The 19,551-nt window shown below is 39.3% G+C and overlaps 1 protein-coding gene across 1 annotated transcript; it reads left to right on the forward strand.

Moving 5' to 3' along the window:
- Positions 1-3,171: 3,171 nt before the first annotated feature.
- On the forward strand, positions 3,172-7,780 carry LOC110205110 (late lactation protein B-like). Its single transcript, XM_020981402.2, has 7 exons — positions 3,172-3,258; positions 3,981-4,108; positions 4,732-4,802; positions 6,188-6,298; positions 6,967-7,068; positions 7,298-7,324; positions 7,658-7,780. The coding sequence occupies exons 1-6, from the start codon at positions 3,172-3,174 to the stop codon at positions 7,321-7,323; spliced, it is 525 nt and encodes a 174-aa protein (XP_020837061.1). The 3' UTR covers position 7,324; positions 7,658-7,780.
- Positions 7,781-19,551: the final 11,771 nt, after the last annotated feature.

Raw genomic sequence — 19,551 nt, forward strand, 5'->3', positions numbered from 1 at the left:
GAGGAAGAAACTCAGTTCAAGTGTGAGGGCTTGTGTATTGAATGAGTAGTGTGTATACTGTGCTCATAAGATGCACACATTTTCATGGTGCCTGTCCTTTTTGAGAGTAGTCCTGGAAATTCACTCTCTGGGAGATGAAGAATTCCAGGAATCACTTGAAAGCTGATAATTAATGACATCATTCTGGAATCATGGAAAAAGGCTGGGAAAATTTAGATAAATATAACAAACTTGGAAATGCCTCTTAGGGAGGTGGAGGGGCTCGGTATTGGACCTACACATTGGGTATGATAAGTTCCCTGTGGCATAATAAATGAGTCCATGCCAGAACCCATTTTCTTTCTCACAGCTGCTGAAATAATTTTCTGGTGTATAGTTTTGAATATGACTCCTTGACTCAAGTATCTTAAATGAATCCCCCTTTGACTCTAGAATAAAATACAGCCTCAACATAGCATTTAAAAGACTTTGCAATCTGACCCAGCCTATATTTTTGGCTGATAACACATTACTTAGTCAGTAAACAAGTATTTGTTAAGTACCAGACCCTGTGCCAGGCACTGGGAACACAAACACAAGCAGAAAGGAAAACAGGAGGCAGGTAGGTGGTATAGTGGATAGAGCACCAGCCCTGGAGTCAGGAAGACCTGAGTTCAAATTTGACCTCAGATGGCTAACACTTATTAGCTGTGTGAATCTGGGCAAGTCACTTAACCCCAATTGCCTTGCCAAAAAACCAAAAAACAGACCCTGACCTCAAGGAGCTTATGTTACTCCTTTTCACACACTCAAAGTCACAGTTAAATGGGCTTGCTTGCTGTTCCCCAGAATGAGCTCCAGCTCCTGTCTTCATTCATTATGAGGTCTGTCTTCCATTTCTGGAATGCACTTCCTCACTTCTACCTGTTAAAATCTTTAATTGTCTTCAAGAATTAGCTCTGGAGACACCTCCAGCTGGAATCTTACTCATTTATAAAATGGAAATACAGCCTGTAGTAAGTAATCAGTCAGCAAGCATTTATTAAGTGCTGACTGTGTACTGTGAATTGTGCTAGGTACCAAGGATACAAATACAAATGGGAGAATCACTTCCACCAAGCTTGCATTCTAGCACGTTTATAAATAAGCAATTGCGAGATAGAACATAAACTAAAAAGTGATAGGGATGTTGGGGAAGGAGAAAGATTCTAAACTGGAGGAACTAGGAAAATTTTCTGTAAAGAGGTGGCAATTGACTTGAACTTTATTGGTGACATCATGAGGTTTCATCAGTGACTTTCTCCTAGAGATCAAGCCAGGAAGAAGGAATAAGTCCAGTAACTAAAGTTTTCTAAATCTCTGCTTAGTTTTTAGGAACATCCTCTATATCAAGGGAACCATTGTGTAATGGGGAAAGCTGACAGATCACCTCCAAAATGCCTTTATCCATGCTCTGCTGGTGATCAATGGAGACAGTGCAATACTTAGAACAAATGACCAGAACAATCAACAACCACAAAGACAAATATACAATCCCTGAACTGTGGTCACTGGTTTTTGTTGACAGCCTTCACCTTGCAAAGGTCATGGAGCTGGCTTTACAAAGGGGCACTCTGTTCTGAAGCACTAGGAATAACCTAAGGAGAAAAAAAATTAGGAAAGAAAACAAATACAATGCAACCTTTCAGGAACCTCCCCAAAACACAGAGTTCCCTGCACTTTCTTTGTCATACCTAGGACGTAGACAGATGGCTTTAATTTAGTTTGTTTCAGATGAGCTCAATGCAATTCAATAAGCATTTATTAAAAGGCTATTATGGACTCAGAACTATGGGAGCTATTGGGACAAAACACGAAGACAAGGCATGGTGCATACTTTCTGTATGATCACAATCTAATAGGCAAGATGACTGAAGCACATTTTAAAAGCTAGATGAGTGGTACAGACAGCAGGTGGTTACTGAGCTCTGAGAAGAAGGTATCACTGTGATCAATCAATTAATCAAGTGATTTATTAAGCCCCTACTATGTTCCAGGCACTGTGTTAGGTGCTGGGTACACAAAGAAAGAAACAATATTTTCAAGGATTGTTCTCAAGAAACTTACATTCTAAGGGGGAAGTCTACCAAAATGAGATTAGAGATGGGTCTTAAAGAATAAAGGATATGAGTGGGCAGAAAAGAGAAGAATAATGTGAACAAAAGTAGAGAGGGGGCAATATATCAGGTGTGTTTAGGAGACAATCAGGAGTCACATCAGTCTGACTAGCTGGAAGAGAGAGTTCAAATAGGGGAGAGTCAGGGATCAGCAAGAAACAAAGATACAAAAATTTGGGGTCCAGTTGCATCCTGTAGACAAAGAGCTATTGCAGAATAATAGAACCTCAGAGTTGGAAGGGGCTTCAGAGAACATCTAGTCCCACTCATACCTAAATAGAAATTTCCTTTACAAAATCCTCAACCAGTGTTGATTCAGCCTTTGCATGAAGACCCCAATGAGAGAGTATCTACTATCTCCTCAGGCAGCTCAACTGTACTTTTGGACAGTACTAATTGTTGGAAAGTTTTTCCTCAAATCCAATCAAAATCTGCTTCCATGAAACATCAGCCCATTGTCCCAAATTCTGCCTTTCATTTGCTCAAGGGATCAGCAAACAGGGTACTTTCCTTGGTGTTGGAGCTGGGGGCACAGCTTCCAACAATTTGAAGCACCTAATTCCAAGCACCTGACCTGATTCTAAGCACTGCTTGTCTAATTCTTCTCTCATGAAATCTCTTCAATTACAAGAAGATAGTTCTCAATTGCTCATAAGTCTCTTCTCTAGGCTAAACATGGTGACCTCTTATAACTGATCCTTATATGTTATGGTTCTGAGTCTCTTCACCATCCTGGAAGATGCAGACACTCAAAATAATAGGTCTTGTTGATTCTTTGGATGAATTTTAATGAATAGTCATTGAAAAATCAAAAAGGTGTGATGATTCCAAAAATAATAATATGCCATTTTAACCTCTCCCTTTATCCCCATTGCCCCATCGTATGACAAGCATTGTGTAAAAGAGAGATCAGTTTTCAGTGTCACACTGATCTCAGGATATATAGAGAGGAAGTTTTTAGGAGAGGAGCACACACATTCTAACCAGCTTCACTGGGTGACTGATTGAAGGGAAGGCCCTGTGAAAGTCTGTCAGGATGAAGGTCCTTTTCCTAACCATAGCACTAAGCCTGTTCTCCATCCTTCAAGCTGAAGAATCGGCATCTTCTGGAGAAGCATTGGGGGTAAGGCTGCATTGGGAGGTCTTGTAGATTGGAGGGAGGCATGTATGCTAGTAAGAGGCTGTCATTTCAAAATTAGGATCCTACCAGATTCTTCTCAGGAGGATCCGGAGCTGTGAGATCCCATTCTACAAGAGGTAGCAACTTTAGAGCTATGGACTCAACTAGAAAATATTGAATTGAGTCTATGTAGGAAGTAGATGCTAGATCAAGGATTTTATTCTTCTTTTGCTTTTGATTTCATTTACTCTGTCCAGAGTGAACTGGAAATGGGGGATATGACCCAGTTAATTTCTATCCCTACCAACAAACATTCCAAACAAGTCACACTTCAAAGTGGTATTAGGTCTCAAAGGATTCAATGTCACTGTCAACAGGGATTTAGTTTGTGGGTTCAAAGCTTCAAATTTGAATTGAATTTGAAGCTCTCTGCTTCAAATTTGGACATAGAACATTTTGGGCAACTTTACAGGTTTGAGTTCTCAAGACTAGTTCAGCTGAAGTCCTGCCCTCTTCCTAACAACTTCTCATTTGATTATTCTGCCACTAGGTCCATCATGACTCCTGAGGTAAAGGCTCAGCCAATTTTTGTTTCAGTTAGGGTTATGATCAAAGAGGTGACAAAGTATAGAAGAACTTAGCTGAGAAAGTTTGTGGAGGGGAGAAACCTGCCTCCCTGATTTTTCCTTCTTCAAGCCCTGGCTACAAATTCTGATTCTCTCTAGGGCACATTCTATATACATGCTATTGTGGCAGACACGGACATTCCTGAGGAGAAGAGGCCTAAATCCCTCTCACCCATTACCATCTCCCTTCTTGATGATGGTAATGTAGAGGCCTCATTTACCACCAGGTAAGTAGTCTTCAGGACCATAACTAGAGTTGATAATTCTATGTTCTCTGCTCACCTAACCTGACCATACTTAGTAGTTACTTTTTCATATATGAATATGAAGATTAGGTTTATTTTATTTTATTTTATTTTTTGCCATCAATGGGTGAAATGCTTACTTAGCACTCATTGGCTGACTTTCTGAGTCATTGTCTAACTGCTGATTAGATAGGCTTAGGCCTCCTCTTACTTTCCTCATTTCCCCTGTTGATTCCTCCATCCCATAGCATTCATGACACAAGTTATCATCATAGGTTATACATTTCAGCCTACTCATATCATATATCTCTTGCCATTTCCCTTAGGGTCACCTGTGATTTTGATTCCTTAGAGATCATGGTGTTCTATGGTTCCCCTATATAGCTTGACCTCCAGAATATTTGATGATTGAAAGATGCATGGGAAATCATACAGTTCTTTATGAGTGGAAATAGAGTACAGACATGAATACTGATCTGCTTCAGCTGTACTTTCCTTAGTTGAGAACTGGGTCAGGAGCAAGGGAATCAAACCACCTTTTAAGATTTTTGATGACATTACTTCTCATCTCCAGCAAAACTATTCATATGTGTTCTGTTTTTCAGGAAAAATGGCAAGTGCAAAGAGATTAAAGCAAAATTAGAGAAAACAGACAATCCCTATGAATTCACCATGGGTAAGTGACTCAAACATGCCACATTAAAGGGACTCTAATAAGGAAACAGCCTGAGGCCAGGTCTCAGAGATTATTTGAACTTAGTACCTCTCTGTAGCCCTAGAGTCCAAAGGCCGAGCCTATTTGACAACACACAGTGACTTGGGCAGCTTTTTTCCATGACATGGACTGAATTAATCAGTGGGTCTATCTTCCTGAAGACATGATTGACTATATCACTGGGCCCAATTTAGCTTAGGGTGGCAAAGGCAGGCTAGACAGCCGCTCTTCGCTCTTATGGTTTGCATTGGGAAACCACAAGAACACATACTTAGCCTCTTTATTCCTGTTGAGGTCCTGGCTCTGAAATTTTTGCCATGAGATATTTCCTTGGTAAAGGCATTATCTCATGGAAGCTATTCTGAGGATTCACATGTCTAATTCAGGAAATGTAGGAGACAAAAGTGTACATTCACATTCTAATACCAAGAACATGGGGAGTACTATTCAGGGTGATGTGCAAAGGTGGGGTACCAAAACATAGATGTGTGTTTGGAACCCTGGAATTAGAGGCATATGGAGGGTAGGAGAGACACTAAGAATAAAATTAAACTGTCTCAAAATTGTGTTGAGAGTGGAGATAGATGGATCCATTTATATACTGGTCAGAGTAGGTCAATGAAACATGTCCTAGAGATCTGGCGTTGCCCTTATTCACTCATTTAACCAAGATGTATTAATTAGCTCTAATATTTAGAGAATCATGCTGTTCAGTGAGTTGGGGGTAAAATTCAAGTAAAACATCACTCCTGCTCAAGGCACACACACCTTGGACTTGACCTATGATTAAATTGATATTGGGAACTCCCTCCCAGTGAGTGAACTCTCCATTTCAAAGCAGATTAGCAACTGCTCTCTAATTGACAGTCTTAGAGAGTTGCCTGGGTCCCTGAGAGGTTAAGTGAGTCACTCTGTGCGAGAGCAAGGTCTTGAACTCGGATCCACCTTACACCAAGTTTAGGTCCCCATCTATTATACCACATGTCATCTCTGACACTATTAATTAACCTTATTAAGCTTCTGTTTCCTCATCTGTAACATGAAGAGCTAAGACTAAATGTTCTTAAGGTCCTTGAAAATTCAAAGTCATTCAATCCTGTAGTCTTATAACAGACAATATTACATGATAAGTTCATTAGCAAGGTACAAAACAAAGTACTATATGAGGTTGAAGGGGAAGCTGTTCTGGTCAGGGGACCAGGTCATACAACTCTCTTCTGTGATTCCTGCATGCCAGCTATTTACCAGGAACACTGAATCTAAAGCTTGCCCCAGCCTCTTCCCAAAAGATATTTTCTAAGAGGATTAAGGATGCTAAAAGTATATGTCCCACCACTTCTCCACAGATAAGGGCAAACGCCATGTGTATGTAACCAAGACCTCCGATCCGAATAGTTGGATTCTCTATAGTGAAGGAGAGTTCAGGGGCAAACAAGTCAAATTGGCCAAACTTTTGGGTAAGTAAATCCCAGCAAGATAACAGTGTCAATATTCAGGGCAGCTATTGGAACCTGCCCACTTGGATTCCTCCAGAGAGGGAGTGGGGGGAAATTTCTCTTGTCTCCATTCATTCTGAACTTGATGCAAATCAAAATCCAGTAAAGAGGTTAGTGGATTCCACGAATTACCTGGAAGGTCTTGTCAGCTGCATGTTTGATGGTAACATAGGTCTTATTAAGTAATGACTTTTCTAGTTGCAGGTACTAACTCAATTAGTCCTTAATGAGACAATATGAGGGAAATCCTGCTTTGAACAAAGTAGGAGAAGGAGGGAGAAGGCAAACATGCATGTGTCATCATTCCTTACCCCTTTCCTCCACCATTTTTCTGGAGATTTTAGGGCATTAGGAATAATTTTGTTTAGTGTGAGTGTGAGAGATTTATATGAGTTTTCTGTAAAGACAGTGATTTGGGGAGCAGTTGAGGTAGGGAATTTGTTGGCAGAAGATAAAGAGTGCTAAATTTTCCAATCTCCCCTAAATTCTTTCCTGCTGTTTCTTCATGCTGTCAATTCAACTCACTAGGGTGCAAAACCCAGAGACTTTCACGATAGAGGGTGGCTATTATAGAAAAAAGGATCAGAGAAGGGTCTAGTGGCAACTAACAGCTTATTCTCTCTCTGTAGGGGCAAGCACAGAAGTGGACTCTGAAGTTTTGAAGGAATATCAGGAATTCATCCAACAGAAAGGATTTAATGAAAAAAGAATCATCTCTCCTAAGCAAGAAGGTAACAATAATGAAGTTTTGGTTCCACTCTGCCTGTCTCTTTATCCTCTGTCGTGTACTCCTATCCCTTCCCCCTCCATTCCAGTTGTTTTCTCACCTTAGAAACTGTTTTAAACTAACTTCTTAGCAGACCATACCTAATTGCTTAAACCATTGTCCAGCTTGGGAGATTTGTGCTCGGAAGTACTTTTGGCAAATAATCATATTCACATGTGTCTTTGTCTCTGCAGAGGCCTGCATCCCGGAAGATGCTTAAGGTAAGTACTCTTTAAAGACTTCTAGAGCATCTTCCAGAATAATCAAAAATCCTAAACATTAGCTGGGTTTTAAGTGTCCACTTGGTTCAGCTTAGTCATAGGTAGGTGAACTTCCAAATCATGCCAGATGGATGGATGGCCTTTTAAAAAAACATGTTTCAAATAGACTTCAGCCTTCCCTTGAATTTCTATGCTAGTGTATAGTATGCCTTTTCTGAACCTCTTGCACCCTAGGACTGGGCCCTGCTAGCTCATGGGAAGCTGTCATGAAATGACAGCTTCCTTATGTAATCCCTAGGACTCATTACTGACTTTGCCTTTGATGTTCTCTAGGAGAAGACAATTCCCATCAACCTCAGAATTATGGTATCCAGAAAATCCCCACCATCTCCTCAGATGACCAACAGGTCCCTATATCTGGCTCCTCTCTTTAGCTGCCCCTTATAGTTTCTAACATTTTCTTTCCAGTGCTAATAAATGTGTGAAGCAATCACTTTTGGCTCAGTCTCTCTGTTTCTTTTGAGGGTTTTTTTTTTTTTTGGGAAATGAATAAGAAGTGGGTGGCAACTAGATCAAGTACACTTGCCTAGGAGGCCAAGGACCTTGTTCCAAAGGTTGAGAGACTTATGGTTTCTATAGGATGTATTAAAAAATTCTATATATTCCAAAACAGCTGGATGAAAAGTTAATATTAGGACAGTCCAAAGATTATAAGTAGAGCAACTGAGTTAGTATTCCAGAACACCAAAATTGAACATTTAAATCCCTTACCACTGGAGGATGGGCTAAGTTTTACAATAAATTTACAAGCATTAATTTTCAAAATAGTAAGCTGCTAGAAGGTGTATTTCCTCTTGTCTTCCCTGCTTCCCCACTTGCAGGAAAGCTCCTCACAGTGTCTCAAAGTTTCCGTCTGATTCCTCCTCCCTGAATTTTCTTCCAAGCTTGATTTGAGAATGCATTTTGTGCCATTTACCCTGGGCACTTGTTCTGGGTGCAATACTGCTCTTCCAGAAACTTCTTCTCCAGTTAGAAAGCATTTTTTAAACAATTGAGCCACTTGTATTTTGTACTGAACTGATCAATATATTCACCTCATCTCTTTTCACTGGGTTCTAAATCCTCCCAATATGGCTCCCAAACTCATCCAACTGAAAGTACTCTCCTCAAACTTATCAATGATCTCTCAATTGCCAAGTCTAATGCCATTTTCTTCATCCTCATCCTTCTTGACCACTCTGTGGCCTTTGATAATGTTGATCACCATCTCTTCCTGGATTCTTTCTCCTCTTAAGCTTTGCATGATTCTGTTGTCTTCTGATTTGCCTCTTGCATTTCTGACTACTACTTCTCAGTATCCTGGGCTGGATCTTCACCCGTGTCATTCCCACTAAAACCCAAATGACTCCAAAGGCTTTGTCAGTCAGTCAGTCAACAAGCATTTATTAAGTGCCTACTATGGGTTTGGCATTGTGCTAAGTACTAAGGATACAAAGAAAGGCAAAACACATCCCTGCCCTCCAGGAGCTCACAACTCACAACTGATGGGAGAAGACAGCAGATAAAAAGAAGCTGAAAAGGAGGTGAGGATACTCCAGAGTGGAGGCAAATTGGAGTCCAGAGGAGGCAGATAGGTTGGTAATGAAGAGATGGTTAGTCTGATCACCTTCCTTAAATGGAGGAGCTCTCTGTTCTTAACCCTTCATCTTCTCTAATCAGAGGAAGGGAGTAGAGCTATGTGCAGGAGGGTACTGATGAGGCACTCTGAGTTTCAGGATTAATGTGACCCTGCAGGAAGATGACATTCTTAGGGGACATGATGCAGTTTAGAAGAGTATATCCAGGTGGGAAATGAAGAAGTGGCTGACCTGTATGCCCTTCTTAAATGGATGATCTGGGAGGAAGTCTCTCCTCTCCACCATCTACTCTCCTCGGTCTTCTTCTCTGCTTTCTCTATGAGTGAACTCTGTTGGTACTTTCATCAGTTCCTGTGGATTCAGTTATCTCTATACAGATGGTTCCCAGGTCCGTATGTCTTAACCTTCTCCCAAACTCTAGTCACTCATCATCAACCAACTTTTAGATATGTCAACAGGTTTTCCTGAAGCATTTCAAACCCACCATATCCAAAACTGAACTAATTATCTTTACCCTCAAACCCTTGCCTTTCTGAATTTCCTTATTACTATTGAGAGTACCTCTACGTTCCTAGGAAAGAAGGTACAAAATCCACACTTATTTAAATGTCTACTAGAAACCAGGATTTTTGCTAAGTGATTTTCAAATAAAATCTTATTTGATCCTTACAACAGCTCTGGGACATAGGTACAATTTATTTTCCCTATTTTACAGTTAAGAAAACTGAGACAGACTGTGACCATTTAGTGACTTCAGGGTTACACAGTAAGGGTCTGGGGCTAGATTTGAACTCACATCTTTCTTACTCCAAGTCTAGAGCCATATTCACCGAACTGTCTGAGGTTGGCCACCTCAGTATTATCCTTGACTTTTCACTTTTACTCACACCTCATATCCAATCCTTTGCCAAATCTTGTTTCAACCTTCACAGCACTTTTCATATGTGTCCCTTTCCCTCTATCCATAGAACCAACAACCTAGTAGTTTCCCTAGGAGGAAACCAGCATTTATTATGCGCTACTATGTGCTAGCAACTGTGCCAAGTGCTTTACAAATTTTACCTCATTTGATCCTCACAACAATTCTGTGAGGCAGATGCTATTTTTACCCCCATATTACATTGAAGAAACTGAGGCAGGTAGAGGTTAAGTGACTTTCCCAAGGTCACATAGCTAGTAAGTATCTGAGATCAGATCTGAGCTCAGGTCTTTTTTTAAAAAATTTTATTAATTTATTTTGATTTATCAGCAATCACTTCCATATTCTTTTGAACTGAAAGTTTTTCTCCCCCTTCCTCCCCCCACCCTCCCCAAGACGGTGCACAATCTGATATAGGCTTTACATTTACATTCCTATTAAACATATTTTCACATTAGTGAAGTTGTAAGTAAGAATTAAAACCAATAGGAGGAACCATCAGAAAGATGAAGCAAAACTCAACAGAAGGTAAAAATAAGTTATAGCAATTCGACTTCCATAGCTCTTTCTTTGGATGTGGACAGCATTTTCCATCCCGAGGCCTCTGGAGATGTCTTAGATCCTCGTAATGCTGAGAAGGGTTCAGTTTAACAATCTGAGTCATTGTATAACGTGGCTGTTATTGTGTACAAAGTCCTCTTGGTTCTGCTCACTTCACTCAGCATCAGACCATATAAGTCTTTCAAGGTTTTTCTGAAGTCAGTCTGTTCATCATTTCTTATAGCACAGTAGTATTCATCACATTCATATACCACAACTTGCTCAGCCATTCCCCAATTGATGGGCATCCTCTCAATTTCCAACTCTTTGCCACCACAAAAAGAGCTGCTATGAATATTTTTGTACATGTGGGTCCTTTTCCCATTTGTTTGATCTCTTTGGGATATAGCCCTAGAAGTGCTATTGCTGGATCAAAGGGTCTGCACATTTTTGTAGCCCTTTGGGCATAGTTCCAAACTGTTCTCCAAAATGGTTGGATCATTTCACAACTCCACCAGCAATGTATTAGTGTTCCAATTTTCCCACATCTTCTCCAACATTTATCATTTTCTTGTTTTGTCATGTTGGCCAATCTGATAGGTGTGATGTGGTACCTCAGAGTTGTATTGATTTGCATTTCTGTAATCAATAATGTTTTGGAGCATTTTTTCATATGACTATAGATGGCTTTAATTTCTTCATCTGAGAACTGTCTGTTCATATCCTTTGACCATTTATCAATTGGGGAATGGCTTGTGTTCTTATAAATTTGTCTTAATTCTCTACATATTTTAGAAACGAGGGCTTTATCAGAGAGACTGTTTGTAAAAAATTCTTTCCCAATTTTCTACCTTCCTTCTAATCTTAGTTGCATTGGCTTTGTTTGTGCAAAACCTTTTCAATTTAATGTAATCGAAATTATCCATTTTGCTTTTCATAATGTTCTCTATCTCCTGTTTGGTCATGAATTCTTCTGTTCTCCATAGATCTGATAGGTAAACTATTCCCTGTTCTCCCAGTTTACTTATGGTATCAGCCTTTATATCTAAGTCATGAACCCATTTTGACTTTATTTTGGTATATGGTGTGAGATTTGGGTCTATGCCTAGTTTCTGCCATACTCTTTTCCAGTTTTCCCAGCAGTTTTTTTCAAAGAGTGGGTTCTTATCCCAGAAGCTGGGGTCTTTGGGTTTATCAATTGAGCTCAGGTCTTTCTAACTCCTGGGTCAGCCTTCTATCATTTCTTCTCTTCTTACTGGTCTCTCTGCCTCAAATATCTCCTGACTTTAATTCGGTTCCCACTTGACTGTCAAAGAGATTTTCTTAAATTACAATTCTGACTGCTTCATCTTCCCTTAAGCAGTAAACTCTAGTGGCTTCCTATTATCTCCAGAATCAGATGTAAAATACTGTATTTGTCACTTAAAGCCCTTTACAACCAAATCCCTTGTTTGTTGATTGATTTATGAGGTATGACTCCAATATAATGAGACTATTTTAGGTAAGACCAGGACTTTCTAATTCTTATGAGTGTTATCTTTTTCCATGTAGTTCTCTTCAGAGGCTGCACAATTTTTACAATGTAATTACCATTATCCATAGCATGCCATAGCATGCCTGGACCTCATGGGTTCCTGACCCTTTGTTTAACAGATCCTTTGACTAGGCTTCTAATTCCTGATCGTCTAGCCTGATTTCTCACCCCTTGAGCTACTAGATTCTGAAACTGACCTTCCTGCCTCTATTAATATCTGTATTTTCTTTTTCTGACTTTTCTGTGTTTGAACATTGTCCTACCTCACAAAAGTATCTGTCTATGTTACTCCTGGCTCATCAAAATCCCAGCACAGGGACCACTTTCGCCACTCTGTCAAATTGGAACCTTAGTCCTGGTGTGAGAGGAAGATGAGTGAGGGTATTTCAAGAAGGTGGACCAAGAAATGTAACAAATCAGAGAGGATAGAATACAGATGGCATATTTGGAGAACATTCACGTAACTAGCCTGGATGGATGACATAGATCATGTTGGAAGCAGTGGAAGTCTAAGTCCAGCAAAGAAGTAAATTCCACAGAAAGAGCTTAGGGTTTTTGTTGATTGAAAACTCAAAAATGGGTGGCTATGTGGGGCAGTAGATAGCTTGCTGGGCCTGGAGTCAGAAAGACTCATCTTCCTCAAATCTAGCCTCACACACTTACTAGCTGTGTGACTCTGGGCAAGTCACTTACCCCTGTTCGCCTTAGTTTCCTTATCTGTAAAATGAGCTGGAGAAGGAAAAGGCAAACTACTAAGGTATCTTTGCCAAGAAAACCTCAAATGGGGTCATGAAGAGTGGGACATAACAGAAAAGATTGAACAATGACAACACCATCACCACCAATAGCAGCAACAACCACCACCACCACCAACCACCACCAACCACCACCAACCACCGCCAACCACCACCAACTACCACCACCAACCACCACAGCAGGCAACCACCACAACAACCACAAACACAAATACCACCACCATGACCACCACCACAACCACAAAATGGTTTTGGCAAATTGAGGGACAGCAAAGAAGAATCTTCAGTGTGATGGCACTGGAGAACCCGGAGAAATTAAAAGACAATAAAATGGAAAGGAAAAAAAAACTTTTGGGAGCTTTTTAAGAGCTTCTCCAAAATACAGTTTTCTGTTTAGTCCCTGTCACACCCTGGGCCATACAAGTCACACTCAGTTCTGTTTGCTTCAGATGGATAAAGCTCATTTCAGTGCCATATACATTTCCAAGCATTCTGTTATGAACTCAGGCTTGTGTGAGCTTTTGGGACATAATACTAAGACAGAAGACCTGATACTCACTTTCTAGAGGATCACTGCCTTACAGGCAAGGAGACTAAAGCAAGTACCAAATGCCAAATGAGTGGTACATCCAGCAAGTGGTCACTGGTGCTTTGAGAAGAAGTGATCATTGTGATTTGGTAGAGCCATCAATCAAACCATAAACAATCCATTATTAAGAACTTCCTATATGTCTGGCACTGTGCTAGGTGCTGGGGACATAAATACAAAAAAGAATGAAACAATGCTTACTCTCAAGGAAAATCTTTACTAGGATGAGACTAGAAATGGTTCTTAAAGGGACGGGAAAAGTCGGTGGGCAGAAAGTAACAGGAAAGAGTTATAATATGAGCAAAAGTAAGAAGGTAGCAATATACCAGATGTATTCAGGGGGCAGTCAGGAGTCATCTGAGTCTCACTAAATGGAGAAGAAAGTCCATATAGTGATTTATTTGGTACATGTGGAAGGGTTACAAGAAAGAAAATAGAAAATGTATGTTGGGTTCAGATAGTGGGTATGAGGCTAAAGAGTTTGGAACTCATTCTGTGGATGATAGTTTAATCACAAAGTAGTAGAATCTTAGAACGGCAAGGAACTTAGAAGCCAGGTGGACCTCATGTCTGAATAGCAGTGTCCCTTACAAAATCCTTGAATCACAAGGTCACGTGACCAAGAAATAGAAGGCTGTTCTTCTCTGGGCTTCATGAACTCTCTAAAGTCTCCCAAATAAGAATTATGAAACCAGGTAAAAGTAATTGCAGGTGTCTCAGCATGCTAAGGAACCATGAAGTTTAATAAGACTATGGTGAATTAATAGCAGGGAAGCCTGATCTCCAATACCTAATAGGCTTCCTCGGCACCCCCTCCTCCCCACTTGACCACAAAAGAGGACCCACAAGCTTTTGCTCTGGGACTCATTCAGCAATTTTGCTGCTCTTGCTGAAGTCTCTGGCACCACATCCTGCTCCTGCCCTCATGCCACCATTCCCAGGAACAAAGACTAGAACTCAACTCCAGCCCCCGAACTTTAGGATTGGAGGAGGGAGAGGTATAGGAAAAGCAGAATCTTGTTCTGTTGGGGGACCCAGGGTAGAGAGCTGCACCAGCTTTCAGCCAGAGACCCAAAGGAAAAGAGGTAATTGGGGCAGGGCACCAGTGTTTTTATGTGTGGATGGGGGTGCATGGGGGAGGATGGGGCTCTGTCAGTCTTGAAGCTGACATAATGGGTATCAAGCTGGGATCAGTTTCAGACCCCCAGAAGTAATTTGGGGAAGGGAGTGAGGCAGGTGAAAAGTGAATTCCCCAATGAAGAAGAGGGTGAGAGAGCTTTAAAGTCCAGCCCAGGGAGGGTAATCGGCTATCAAAAAAAAGAAAGTGAACCTTAGAGACAAATGACTGAAGACTAAGGTGGAACGATACTTGGTTAAAGACACTGAATACAAGCAGATAAACCAACAGAGCAGGGAATATGGCCTCCAGATAATAAAAAGAAATCTAGACACCAAATGATAACTACTGCAAAACAAAAGAAAATGAGTCAACATCCTATGAAACAGAGACCCTGGGGATCCGCAAGAAAGCATGGAACCAAAACAAAATGATCCTTTCTGTATTGAAAGAGAAATAAGAGTAAGAGTAGAACTGATGACTTGCAGAGCAGAAATCATTGGCAGGGTAGAAAAATGCAGAGTAATGAGTTTTTTCTTAGAAATAAAGGTGAGAACAGCAGATTGGAAATACAAATACACAAAAATGAAGAATAATGTAGAGGAGGAGAAGCAAAAAAGCAGTAATAAAAGAGTACATGATCTTTATACAAGCAAAACATTGATCTCAAAGACAGATTGTGTAGCGACAATCTAGAAGTCATAGACGGCTTAGAAGACAAGTAAGAAATTTGAACGCTGTAATTCTAGAAATAATACAAGTAATCTGTTCATAAGTTATGAACACAGAAAATAAAGTACTAATCAAATGAATCACAGTTTACCTCTAGAAAAATCACAGGCTTAACACTCCAAGACAGCATAGTAGTCAAACAATCTCCCTTAAGGAATCTGTAGCTTATGGTACGTACTCATGGAATAACACTGACAACAACATGCTTTGAAGGTTAATACACTTGGATCCCCCAAATAATATTATATCTACCACTGGCTTGTTTTTCTTTCTGATATCAACCACTCCTCACAAATATTTTGCTCTGTCTTTTGATACCCAATTTTACCAGATCCAGGGAGACCATACAAAATGATAGTATAAGAGCATCCTTCTGAAAAGAACACTTTGGGGCATACTCTCCCTTCTAGCAGGGACACCCCTTATCTCTGGAGCACCCAAGTTCTGCTGAATGGCACTTTATCTTCATGGTCCCAACACAACATGGCTCTTTTGTGATTCATACTCTTTGTTAGTGTGTATGTCTGAGTTATGTTTTGGGTCCTCTTTTTCACTCCTTCCTTCACCTTTTCCCCATTGCTTGCAATAAAGGTTTGCATTGAACTGACTCACATTGCTATTTAGCACTTGAACTCATGAAAAGATTATTTTCCCAACATCTCTGGATGTCCCAGGGGCCTTTTCTTACATATAAAGCAGGTACTTGGATGAGGACTTAACCTGGTGACGGTTTCAACTCCTGGCATTGTGATCCCAGTTATAGACAGTGAGGGTCAATAGAAGAATCCTATGGCCTTCCAGGTGGGATTTCCTTATGCTTGAGGACTGTCTCAAAACAGAGGGATAAACTAACTTACTTCATCTCAGATCCTATTGTATCAGATATGTGCTATAAATATGGCGCCTTGAAAAAGACTTGAAGTTTGCTCATAGAAGTGGGTATCAAAACCACCAGGCTTAATAACAATGGTTTCCATGCATAGATTTTATAACTTACAGCCTCCCCTAAAGGGAAACTGTCATGGTTGTCTCAAGACCACTAGGCCTACGTTATAACGCCTTCTCTTGTCCTCCATCTTCCACCATGGCCAAGACCCCTAATCCCACAGCTCAACACACAGAAGTCACTCATTTAACACAAGGACCCTCCTTTGCCAACCTGGACTCTGTGGAAACTAAAAAAATGATTCTGCACTGAAAAGGAAACCACAGGAGGGAATGGAGTAATGTCTTGCAAGGAGCAAAGAAGCTCAACATGCAATCCAAGGTGACATACTCTGCAAACCCAGTCATGATCATCAATGAAAAAAGACGAACATTTAATAAAAGAGAAACATTTGAAGCATTTCTACAAAAAAAAATTATCCTCAAGAAATTAGTTAAGTCTGATATAATTCTGGTTTTGAAAATGCAAATTTATTTCAACATGATTTATAGATTGGGGGCTGATTTTATCATAACTAGAATTTTGCATTTCCATACATGATTTTTTTTTCCTGAGAAAAACAAAGACAATATAGAAACTCTACCACTTCACAATAACTCCTCAGCTGCAGTTCTGATGCCCACATCTACAAGCTGAATTTGTGTCTTTTTCAAAGTAAAGTATCATATTTATTGCATATCTTTCAGTGCAGTAAGAACTATGGGCAGTGGAGGGCTGATCTCCTACCCCTTCACCCACATTCGACATTGGCCAAAGTCTGGGCTCTAGAGTTGAGGCCCATCAAGTTTACCCTTTGGCTACACTATTTTGCCAGCCTTGGCCCTGCAGAAACCTGGGGCCCAGGATGAGCAACAGCCTGAAGCTGAAGATATGTTAGTACTTAATGTGATATTTATGAATTTCTTAATAATTTACCAAGTATAAAAAAGTGATCTCTTTGGGATATAGCCCTAGAAGTGCTGTGGATGGATCAAAGGATATTTTTATTAGCTTACAATCTTTTTCATGTGTCAGTGATGAAGTTTTTGAGTGTTGTGATCCTAACTCCATTTTCTCATCAGCACTGTGGTTTTTATTGCTCAGTTTTGCATATTGAGGTGATATTTAGAAATACATTTGTTATGTTTAAACATTACTCACTATTTACTTTGCAAACACCACAGAGAACAGAAGTGCAAGAAAGATAAAGACAGATTCTGAGGAGAGCAAGGGTAACAAATTATTCCAGAAAAATAAGTGAAAAACTAGAAATAAAAAGAGACTGGTGTATTTAAAAGCTACAATGATAACAAAAGAATAATAGGAAGAAAATTAATGATTTTCCTTTTCAAAGAAGATAAGGATGAAAGCAGAATGTAAATAGAAGAAATGATGGTGGAAGAACAGGCCTGAAACAGTACAAATTAAACATAATAACACTTTGTACTGTTTTTTTTTGTAGTGTTTTTGTTTTGCTTTGTTTTATTTTTAATTTTTATTTTCAGTTCCAAATTCTCTCCCTCCCTTTCCCTTTGAGACGTCAAGAAATATGAAACCAATTATACATATGAAGTCATGCAAAACAAATGTGCACTTTCACCTTGTTGCAAATAAAAAAAAGATGCAAGAAAAATGAAGAGGAAAAATATTCTTCAATATGCTATATTCTATTGCACTATATACAGAAGTCAATCACTTCATCAGGAAGTGGATAGCATTTTTCATCATTTTGGGATTGTTGTGGATCATTGTATTGATCGAAGTAGCTAAGTCTTTCACAGTTGATTATCATGACAATATTGTCATCATTATAGATATGGTTCTCCTGGTTCTGCTCACTCCACTTTGCATCAGTTCATGTAAGCCTTTTTTTTTTTTTTCTGAAACCATGTCGCTTCTCAATTCTTATAGCACAATAGTGTTCCATCACAATAATATGCCACAACTTTTACAGCCATTTTCCAATTGATGGGTATCCCCTTACTTTTCAATTCTTTGCTTTCAGAAAAAGAGCTGCTGTTAATATTTTTCTACATATGGGTCATTTTCCTTTTTCTTTGGTCTCTTTTGGTACAACTAATTACTGTAGCATTGTGAAGTTAAAGGGTGTGCATGGTTTTGTAGTCCTTTGGGTATAGTTCCAAATTGTTCTCCAGAATGGTTGGATTAATTAACAGCTCTAACCATAGGGCATCAGTGTACTATTTCCCCACATTGCCTATATCATTTGTAATGTTTCCTTTCTATCATCTTAACCAATCTGATGGACATGTGGTAGTATTTAGGAGGTTTTAATTTGTATTTCTTTAATTATTAGTTTTATTATGTCCCTAATTATTAGAGAATTTTTACATGACCATTGATAGCTCTGATTTTTTTTTCTTCTGAAAACTGCTTGTTCATATAATTTGACCATTTATCACTTGCAAAATGACTTATTTTTATAAATTTGACTCACTTCTCTGTAAATTTGAGAAATGAAACCTTTATTAGAGAATCTTGCTGTAAACTTTCCCACCAGTTTCTTCCTTTCTTCCTAATTTTGACTGCATTGGTTTTGTTTGTGCAAATACTTCTTAATTTCATATAATCAAAATTATCCATGTTACCTTCCACAATCCTCTCTATCTTTGTTTGGTCATGAATGCTTGATCTTTTTTAATTTTAATTTAATTTATTTATTTTTAGTTTTCAACAAACACTTCCATAAGCTTTTGATTTTCAAATTCTTTCCCCCTCCCACCCCACCTCCCTCCCTAAGACAGTGTTCAATCTGATATAAGCTCTACATATACATTCCTATTAAACATATTTTCACATTAGTCATGTTGTAAAGAAAAATTAAAATCAATAGGAGTAACCACAAGGTAGAAGAAACGAAACAAAACAAAACAGAAGAAAAAAAAAGAGAGCAAATAGTGTGCTTCCATCTGCATTCAAACTCCATAGTTCTTTCTTTGGATGTGGATAGTATTTTCCATCATGAGACTTTTGGAGGTGTCTTAGATCCTTGCATTGCTGAGAAAAGCTAAGTCTATCAACGTTAGTTATTGCACAACATGGCTGTTACTGTGTATGATGTTCTCCTGGTTCTGCTCACTTCACTCAGCATCAGTCCATACAAGTCTTTTCAGGTTTTTCTGAAGTCTGCTTGCTCATCATTTCATATAGCACAAAAATATTCCACTACATTTATATAGCAAAACTTGTTCAGTCATTCCCCAATTGATGTGCATCCCCTCAATTTCCAATTCTTTCCCACCACATAAAGAGCTGCTATAAGTACTTTTGTGCATGTGTGTCGATTTCTTATTTTTATGATCTCTTTGGGATACAGCCCTAGAAGTGCTATTGCTGGATCAAAGGATATGCACATTTTTGTAGCCCTTTGGGCATAATGAATTCTTGATCTGAAAGGTAATTTTTTTCTATGCTCCACCAATTTGCTTATGATATAACCCTTTAATTCTAAATGATAC

The sequence above is a fragment of the Phascolarctos cinereus genome, unplaced genomic scaffold, assembly GCF_003287225.1.
Source record: "Phascolarctos cinereus isolate Bilbo 61053 unplaced genomic scaffold, phaCin_HiC Scaffold_2;HRSCAF=192, whole genome shotgun sequence".
Lineage (NCBI taxonomy): Eukaryota > Metazoa > Chordata > Mammalia > Diprotodontia > Phascolarctidae > Phascolarctos > Phascolarctos cinereus.

Bases quoted from the DNA above. Each gene is read 5' to 3' on its own strand.
- LOC110205110 (XM_020981402.2), top strand. From the start codon at position 3,172: ATGAAGGTCCTTTTCCTAACCATAGCACTAAGCCTGTTCTCCATCCTT. The intron at 6,299-6,966 runs GTAAGTAAATCC...CTCTCTCTGTAG, and splicing joins CAAATTGGCCAAACTTTTGG to GGGCAAGCACAGAAGTGGAC. The intron at 7,069-7,297 runs GTAACAATAATG...TTGTCTCTGCAG, and splicing joins CATCTCTCCTAAGCAAGAAG to AGGCCTGCATCCCGGAAGAT.